The sequence below is a fragment of the Xyrauchen texanus genome, chromosome 47 (genome assembly GCF_025860055.1).
Source record: "Xyrauchen texanus isolate HMW12.3.18 chromosome 47, RBS_HiC_50CHRs, whole genome shotgun sequence".
Lineage (NCBI taxonomy): Eukaryota > Metazoa > Chordata > Actinopteri > Cypriniformes > Catostomidae > Xyrauchen > Xyrauchen texanus.
The window spans coordinates 22758441-22768368 of NC_068322.1; the positions used below are offsets into that span (position 1 = coordinate 22758441).

At 38.9% G+C, this 9928-nt stretch overlaps 1 protein-coding gene across 1 annotated transcript; it reads left to right on the top strand.

The window, feature by feature from the left end:
• Nucleotides 1–5508: 5508 nt before the first annotated feature.
• LOC127639251 (protein mono-ADP-ribosyltransferase PARP11-like) lies at nucleotides 5509–9877 on the top strand. The gene is made up of 7 exons (XM_052121165.1): nucleotides 5509–5780; nucleotides 5864–5978; nucleotides 7799–7874; nucleotides 8002–8074; nucleotides 8168–8301; nucleotides 8657–8814; nucleotides 8891–9877. The coding sequence occupies exons 1-7, from the start codon at nucleotides 5661–5663 to the stop codon at nucleotides 9148–9150; spliced, it is 936 nt and encodes a 311-aa protein (XP_051977125.1). The 5' UTR covers nucleotides 5509–5660; the 3' UTR covers nucleotides 9151–9877.
• Nucleotides 9878–9928: the final 51 nt, after the last annotated feature.

Sequence of the window (9928 nt, forward strand, 5' to 3'; positions counted from 1 at the left end):
GCTGACCCTGCACTCTGACCCCAGCTTAGCTGGGATATGTGAAAAATAAATAATTTCACCATGTATATGCAGAAATGTATGTATAATGTGTGACAATTGGTTAAATTAAATTAATTAAATTAACTTGAGGTTAACATTTGGTTTATATTTGGAAAAACACATGTATGCAGGTGTGGGAGTGAACACCGCCCAGCCTGTTCAACAATCCCATTGGTTGGTCTCGTTGTTGTAGCATCTTCTTTCAATTCCTATTAGTGGAGGAGTGAAACTGTCACTGCACTGTCTTGTTCTCTTTTGCTATGTTATATTGCACAGGGCGTGCAGTCATAAATAAGGAGACGTACAGCGAGTACCGAACAAACTTGGAACCTTTTATTCGTTCACCTGCCTCAATCTTTTACATGTGTTACAATACCCACAATCATCAGCAACCCACACCTGGCGCCGTAAAACAGTGTCGCAAATATCATATTTATACTGAGCGTCACAGTAGCATATTTAAAATTACATAGTTATGATGGTTTTACTACAAACTTTGAGACTAAATTAAACTAATTATCAGCTAACATAGCATACTGATACACACATACAGCTACATACTTTTGAACTATACCACACAGTTTACTGTTGCACTGCACTGTTTTGTGGAAAGATTAGAATATTTTTTTTATTATCAAATTTAACATGTCCATGAATACTGTATTTGATGGACTCGTTTTATTTCCAAGCAACCAACGTCCTGGTTTAAACAAAATCCACAACAATCGCTGTGCCAAGCTACTTTGCACTAAATGATTGAAGACGTAGATGCCCATGTTACCGATGTTTACTCTAGTTTTTTGCATTTGCCAGTGTTATGGATCAACAGGGGATCGTGTTAAAAAAAAAATTGTTGGATGCTGGTCTAGTGGTAAGACCCTGGTTCAAATCCTGATCAATCAGGATATATTTGTAGCTTTGTTTCAAATTTTTAGTCTACTATATAATTATAAAATTGTATATGTATATACAATAATAATTTTGTAAAACACACATACACAGACATACTTTTTTATATTCTTTAAAAGAAATCAATCAATATTTACATTGACAGCCAGTAAATACAGAATAATCTACTGACTTTTTTGAGAATGGTTGAATTACTGATAAAAATTAAGTATGTTTTCCTATTTAACAGGCATTTAAAAAATGTCAAACAATTGTAATATTATGCCAAACAAACCACATTATTATGTTTCTGAAGAACTTTCTCATTCGTTCTCAGTGTCACATTGTTTTGTTCATGTTTTGTGTTCATGTCTTTTATTTTGAAAGTTTAGTTCCTGTTCATGCCATGTGTTTCCCTCCATGTTCATGTATCTTGTTTTCATTGGTTTATTGTCTTGTTAACTCATTATCAGTGTTGTCATGTCATTGGTTCATGTTTTAGTATCTAGTTATCTTGTTATTAGTTCAGTCTCGTCAGTGGTTGTTTAGGTCATGTGGTTACACATATCCTTGTATTTAAACCCTCATGTTTTCCATGGTTCTGTATCAGGTATTGTTAATGTATCGTTGTTTGGTGTTATGGTTACGAGTCACGCCACGCCACGTCGTTTATGTTTGTTTTGTATTCACGTTTTTGGATTTGACTCTTCATGTAAATAAACACTGCACTTGGGTTCTTAACATCATCATCATCAAAATCATCATCTGCCTTTCATTGCCAACTACGTTACAGAATACCTGACCGACTATGAACCTAGCAGTTCAACTCCTACGCCAGGGGAATCTTCCCCTGGAGGAATACGTAGAGGACTTCTGTGCTATGGCCTGCAGGGTTGACTTTAATGATATTGCCCTCAAGGACTTTTTCCATTTTGGGCTGAATGAGCCAGCCTCCTCCTTGATGCCTGATGGTCGAATTACCCTCAATCTGGCTCAATTCATTGATTTAGCCCCACAATTGAGCAGCAGGAGTGGCTGAGGAGCAATATGCACTCCTGCAGTGACTGCCATGTCAGAGCGGTCCACCCCGAGCCAGCGTCCCACGTCGTGGTCGCCAAGCCAGCGTCCCAAGTCGTGGTCGACGAGCCAGCGTCACACGTCGTGGTTGACGAGCCAGAGTCCCACGTCGCTGTCGACGAGCCAGCGTCCCGCGTCTTGGTCGATGTGCCAGCGTCCCAGTCGTGGTCGACGTGCCAGCGTCCCGCATCGTGGTCGACGTGCCAGCATCCCGCGTCGTGGTCGACGAGCCAGCGCCACGCGTCGTGGTCGACGAGCCAGAGTCTCGCGTCGTGGTCGACGAGCCAGAGTGCCCCACCTCTGAGGACCGTCCTTCAGCCAGGCTCACAACGGGAGTGGGCTGAGGGTGTGAAGAGGCGCAAAGTTAATAAGCCTCATTCCGAATGTGGTTGATGAAGCACACCTGATGTTAATATATGGCTTCATCACCGCAGTCTTTAAAATGCATAGTGCACTTCTCTGGGAGCCAGCTTTTATTCTCCATGTGTGCACACACTGGTATCCTCTCTGTTCCAGGGCAGAGTGGGCAGGATGCTGGCAACGTAAGAGGAGTGGCTAGGTCTGATCTTAGGACCTCTGGCTTGAGTTGGAGATGTTGCCAGCGAACACATTTGGCTGTTGAACTCCACGTATGCCATGGACTTTCCCCTGGACACTTCCTTGACCATCACAGAGCCCCGTTGCCCTGCGAGGATGCCAGATCCCCCTTTCATTTGGCCATCATTTTATTCCCCATTTTTTTAAATTTTGTGGAAAAATTATTCCAGAAGCCAGACAGCTGAAAAAGTGGACGAGCACTGGTGCACTCTATAAATCACACCTTTTAAATTCGCTGCCTGGCATTATCCATTTGGCAGAGACACATTGGTGTCGGCCAAGTATAAATGGAAACTGCTTATTCATTCACATAGCAATCCAATAAGTAACACCATATGAAGTGACCAAGTGTAAATACCCCCAATAATAACTAATGTCATGAGCTTAATGATTAATCAATGTATGGGCTGCTATATGGCAAACACTTGTATTCAGGGCATTCACAGCAAATTACAGTGTGCTAGTCAATGTTTTGATTTGCTAAGCTATTTTTTTTTTCAGTCCAGTTTAAGAGTTACATCTCTTATCTCTTAATGCTTATTGCAGGGTTTCAATAAAACACTCTGGAATGTCAAAGTTTTTTTTCTGCACTTCATCATCAGCTTGACATTCACTTTGATTCCTTATAAAATAGAATCACTAGAACTGAGAATATCAATCTTGCATGAGATGGAGACTTCAGTTTAATGTTAACTGTGATATATTATGAATATAATTTTGTAAACATACAGACAGACATGATTTGTGATTCAGTCCCTTCATTTAGTCTTGCTCCACTCAGCACAATCATTATAATAAATTTGAGAGCAAGATTTCATTCGAATATATCTTATATAACATGTTGATGCTACATGAAATAGTAAAAAAGATCTTAAATATTGATCTGTTTCTCACCCACACTTATCATATATCTCCTGAAGGTATGGATTAAACCACTGGAGTCTTATAGATTATTTTTATGCTGCCTTTATGTGCTTTATGGAGCTTCAAAGTTCTGTCAACCATTCACTTGCATTCTGCTGACCTACAGAGCCAAAATCGTCTTTTAAAACTATTTGTTTGTGTTCAGCAGAAGAAAGAAAGTCATACTGGGGTGGCATGAGGGTGAGTAAATGATGAGAGACATGTTGGGGAAACTATCAAGATGAGACACCCAACACAGTCCGGATAGAACCAATCCAGAGTACGGACACTTATACTTATTACTATTGTGCGTGTGTTGCATACGGCTGAAATATGGACCAACCCCACCCAATAGTACCAGCTGCAGACCCGCAGCACCACCAGTTTCAGAACCCCAGTTTCAGAACCCCAGCGTCAGAACCTGAAGTGAGGGGCGGAGCTTACGTTCGAAACCGAGTAGCGCCACCTAACGTTTTGGAGAGTAGGCTACACCACCAGTTTCAGAACCCCAGCGCTACAACCTGAAGTGAGGGGCGGAGCTTATGTTCGAAACCGAGTAGCGCCACCTAACGTTTTGGAGAGTAGGCTACACCACCAGCTTCAGAACCCCAGAGCTAGAACCTGAAGTGAGGGGCGGAGCTTACGTTCGAAACCGAGTAGCGCCACCTAACGTTTTGGAGAGTAGGCTACACCACCAGTTTCAGAACCCCAGCGCTACAACCTGAAGTGAGGGGCGGAGCTTATGTTCGAAACCGAGTAGCGCCACCTAACGTTTTGGAGAGTACTTTGCTTTTATTACAAACGAAACATCATACTTTATAATGTATGTTATAATGATTCTTTAAGGTACAGTACAATAAGCATTTTAAAATATTGATCTTGTGTAATATAATTGTATATAGTTATCCGTTTCATTGTATTATGAGAGTTACTTCCTGATCATGATGGTGAAAAAAATGCTTGAAACTTATGGGCATTTTATATAAAATATACTTTATTTCACAAGAACATGTGCAGCATGCATTTTTCTTTATGTAAAATAAAACATGTCAAAAAACTAAAAAGAGAGAAAATTCTGCATAATTTTAAAAGAAACAATAAAAATATATACAACAAATGACCAATTCACCCCTAGGCCCATTTTATCATGACAATCCTGTATAAATTAAACTTAAAATGTATCAAATGAGGAATTCACTCTCAGGCCCATTTTGTCCTTACATTCTTGCTAAAATAACTCCATGTCATCCCTGAACACAAAATGAAATAGAAAGGGCTCTCTGGAAGCTTCTGACTGTTCCAGGAGATTGTTGCGGGCCTTTTCCTTGTGGTCTTCATTCATTCGAAATGTCTCTACAAGAGATGAAAGCACCACACAATAATCTCAACGTAAAAAAAAAACCTCAACTATAAGGTAACATTAACTCACAAACAATGCATATAACAGAGGAACGTGGAACAAACACTTGAACACCTTCACAAGATATCTTCAAAACGTCACCGCAAGGCTCATTTACAACACGCAAAAATGTATCGAACCATCCGTAGAACTTTTTTTTTTAATACAGTAAAGTATGACAACATATTCAAGCTTCATTAAGATGAAAAGTTATGCAAAAATTAAATATTTAGCAGATAAACGCTGAACTTAATATATGCGATAATTTTTCACAACATGATGTCAAAAACGTTACACAACTCACCATGCTCTCCGCCATGCTTGTCTCATTGTCAATAACTCCGCCCCTCACTTCAGGTTCTGGCGCTGGGGTTCTGAAACTGGTGGTGCTGCGGGTCTGCAGCTGGATATGTCTCACCCCACCTGCGTTTCTCCAGCATTGCGCCGACACCACACCCCTTTAACTCTACAGCTTTATTCATTCTTTATCTTTGTGCTTTCGTTTCTTAACAAAAGCCTCTACGTAGTATGACGTAAACACACTCTCTGGGTTTGTCATCTCTCCCATTCACAATAATCCATCTTGACCGATGAGGAGTCAGATATCCGGAAGATTTACCAAGAAACCACACTACCTCTTCAACTATTCGTCTGTAGTTTCACTGTTTGCCGAAATGCCGTTGAACCTTTTCTCCATTGTAGCTTAACTGAAGCCAGTGTTTCCTGCGTTGGAATTATTGAGCAATTTAACCTGTAAATGATGTTAAATGCGTTGGCTGGTTTGGAACTGGAGGATGAGGTGGAAAATATGGACACATCTGACACCCCATGGTACTGGTTTTACAAGGCAGATTGCGGTGTCTGGCACAGGGTTGAGGTAAAATCTGTTTTATAAGTGTCTTTTCATTTGATTGACCTCCTGACTGCCCATTTAATCAGAATTATAATGTTTTTTGTAAGGACGAGCCAAAGAATTTCATGTCCAGTGCTGAGCTGGAGAGCTACTACCTCAAAAACCCACATGGGGTTATTAAAATATTCACTTCTGGAGGTCAGTTCCAGATCGACTTTGCAGGTAATACGTTTTTATAGAGTGGATCCTTAACCCTTATATATATATCCTTATTTTTTACAAGAACTGGTCTTTTCATCTGACATTCCTCAGTTAGGTGACGTTTGATCATATTAACTAAATGTTTTGGTAAATGTCAATTAATAGGTACACACGTTTGGTTCGCTATTCTGTAGGCCTATATTAAAAGGGAATCAACAGTATATTAATAGCCCTTGCTTATTTTCATATGTCGGTCAAAGCATGTAAACTAGGGGTTTTCTTCTTTTTATATTTTCCTTCTGTTTTCTATACATGCAATTACATTTAAGCAACATTAGGCTACATATCATATTCAGATTTATATATATATATATATATATTGCAAGATTGTAAATACAGCAGGGCTGGATTGGTAATCTGGCATACATGACATTTTGCCGAAGGGCCGATGCACTTTGGGGCCGAATCAGGGGTGGACTGGACATCGTCCTACCTCTCAGAACGTGCAACCAACACGCACTGCGCATGCGCAGTACATTTTCTAGCGTATCTGAAGACACGCCCATAATTTTGAGCTACCTTGCCTTAAAAATCACGAGTTTGGGTGAAAAAATGTAAGTAAAATCTTGCTGAATAATAATAAAATTATATATAGTATTTTATTGTAAAAAAAATCTCTCAATAATTAATCTGTATTGTCTGTGATAAAAATATACGCGGTAGGAATTTGACGGTTAAACAGCACCTTTACATAACTGAATCGTACGTGTGTTTGGATACGGTATCTAAATATATATATTTTAAATACTCTAGAACGATATTTGAAATCTACTCAAATGGAACTTTATTTAGCAAAATAACTTGTAGAGTTGTGTAACTGACAAGACATCATTAAAAAGCACGTTTTTATACATTTATTAAGACGGTAGTTCATTCTGATGGGGTATCTCAAGCCGACAGGATGTGCTACCCCTGTTTTTACATCATTCGTGAAGGCGGTTTTTTATATAAATAATAGCTCATTCTGAGAAAGAACCACATTTTGTTAGACAATATGACCGCGTGAACTACCGGTAGTAGCCTACATCCTGTGCGGGTAGGACAGATTGTCAGAACCCCGACGGCATTCACTAAAGTACAGGGGTTTCAGTACAGCGACGCACAAGGGGCGTGGCCATGACATAAAACAAATTTCAGGTCAGCGCACATGCGCATTATAGTGCCTTCTTTCCGCGGGCTTTTCATAACAGCGACAGCAAACTGATGGAACAGCCATGGAGAATCTAAGACAAAATAGGGAAATCGGTAAATGTTTTTGTTGATGCAAATTTTGAATTAGGAGAACGCCTACACTACCACGTCACATTTTTACGCTGTACTGAAACCCCTGGAAATAAGTGACTGCCTCGACCGCAAAATGGGCCACGATAAGATGCAATGAGCCCCCGCTCAACAACTTTTGGGCCAGTTTCTATGTAAAATCCCAGGCCGATTTCTCTTCCCAGTCCAATCCTGATACAGTATGTACTGTATGTAAATAGTAACTTCTAGCATATGCAATTTACTGTAGGCTATATGTATTCCAATGCCCCATTAGAGCAACAGGTTAGGTACACAGACACACGCACAATTGAAATGATTGTTTCTTTCATCATTGACAAAACAAGTTGTTACTGTAGTAGGGGCTTAGAGCAATGTATGCTCAATGTCATGTACAGTACTTAAGGAACCAAAAAAGGGTGTATACCAGTTCTAAATGTGACTACCAACATCTAAACAGTTTTTATATTTTGTAATAGTTTTTGTTTCATGCATTAAAAAAAAACCTGTTAAACTTTAAGCAAGCACACAGGTCAACTTGAAAACTGGGCAAACAAGGGGGATCAAACGCTCATATCAGACTGAATATGGTTTCAGGTGAGATCTTTTTAACTTTGGTCAATTTAACCACAAGGCTATATGAAACCGAATAAATTCAAAGGTGCTTTCTTTACATTTATTTTTCAATGAAATGAAAGCGAAACCATCCTGTCTTATGTAACAGCTGCAAATGCAATGACGTTTTTCCATCTCCACCTGCAAACTGGGAAGATGTTGATCCCAAACAACCTTATCAGGTAATAGCAAATGCTGATCACAGAAACGCTCCTGCCTATATCAAACTTTATTAAAGGTGACAATCTCAGGAAATGTTTAACACTTTTAATTAGATAATACCTTTGAGAAGGGAGACCAGAGAATATCGGCACGTGAAGAGATTTGTCAGGAATGAAGGCTTACTACAGGAACCCATTATATCCATCAACAGAATACAAAATCTGGACCTCTGGGAATTGTTTCGAAGGTAATGAGAATGTCATGCTATGTCTAGCACCATTTGGGTGAATGTCCCGAAAACATTTCCAGGTCATACTTGCCCCAAAATCAAAAGAGAGAGAGAGAAATATCTGTCTGTCATAAAGAAAATGAAGCCTATTTTAAGGACCAGATGTTGCATTGTGACTTTTTTTAAAGGACAATTAACACCTTATGTACTTCTACGTAATTGTAAAAAGCTTATCAGGTTTACAAAGATTGTTCATGATATTATTAATAGGAAATTGTTAAGTCTTGACATACATAATATCATAAAATTCATTTTACATATTGATATAATTTGCATGTATAAACAGAGGACTGTCTGTATTGTGAATTCTTAGAAAAAAAATCCAGTTGATGAGGATAAAGGGACAGTCTGATATTGAGGAGCAAAGGCTGTTTCATGGCACAAGCGAAAGAAACCTGGAATTTATTTGCACATATAATTTTAACTGCAGACTATCAGACAGGAAAAGAAAGGGCCATGTATATGGCAAAGGTAGGTTGTGATTAAGATACTTTCTTAGTTGTTTTGACATAAAATATATTTATAGTGACAACTGATTTTTTTTCAGGAACCTACTTTGCAAAACATGCATCATATGCTACCAAATATAGTGAAACAACCAGCCGGGGAACCAAAGTAATGTTGCTTGCTCGCGTTATTGTTGGCAAGTACAAAAGAGGATATCAGGATTATTGCAAACCTGATGATGGCCAGGATGAAAACCTACATGACAGTTGTGTAGATGATATACTTTATCCAAGGATTTTTGTTATCTTTGATTGCAATCAGATATATCCTGAGTATGTGCTTGAGTATCGCAACAACTGATCACTGTATGAATGAACGCTAGCCAAGGGCGTAGATTTGGCTTGAACATTGGGAGGGTTACAGTGTGAAGTATTTACATGTTTCCATTGATCATGGTATCAATATTGGGGTAACACTGAACTAGAAAATTTGCCAAAATGCCATGATATTTGTATTGTGTATCCAGTGAAACAAGGGGCTAAGTTATCTTTGGAAAAGTACAGTTAAACAAAATATGGGCTAGTAGGGAATTTCATCTAAATTTGTATTCAGTCAATCTCTCCAGAACTCAGGGAGTACCTTATATGACAGGGAGAGATTTTATTTTCTGAAATAGTTTTTGTTCCCTCCCAAAAATTTTGCGTTCCCTAACAATTGTTTGCGTTCCTCACAATATGATTTGCTCTCCCTCATAACAGTTTGCACTCCCTATCGATGAGTTGTGCGTTCCCTCATAATAAGTTCTGCATTCCGTTGCAATTGTTCACATTCCATCACAATACGTTTTGCGTTACTTCGCAGTAGATTGTGCTCCCTCACGATACTTTTTCTGATACCAATTAGCCATGCTTTTACTACATTAACCATATTTTAACCATGATATTGGTAGTAAAACCTTCGTAATAATACAGGGAAAAACAAAACTATGGTAATAAAAATAATAAAGGGATGGATAAAGGTTTTGCGCGGGAATGTAAAACTATTTTAGAAAATAAGTTCCCTCCTTGTCCTCTAAAGGGCTCTGTACTAAGCGCTGGGCTAAGAATTTTTTATATTGTTTTTATTGAATAACATTTGA

Coding starts and splice junctions, on each gene's coding strand:
- LOC127639251 (XM_052121165.1), top strand. CDS start 5,661: ATGATGTTAAATGCGTTGGCTGGTTTGGAACTGGAGGATGAGGTGGAA. Junction 5,781..5,863: donor GTGTCTGGCACAGGGTTGAG/GTAAAATCTGTT, acceptor GTTTTTTGTAAG/GACGAGCCAAAGAATTTCAT. Junction 8,815..8,890: donor GGGCCATGTATATGGCAAAG/GTAGGTTGTGAT, acceptor ATTTTTTTTCAG/GAACCTACTTTGCAAAACAT.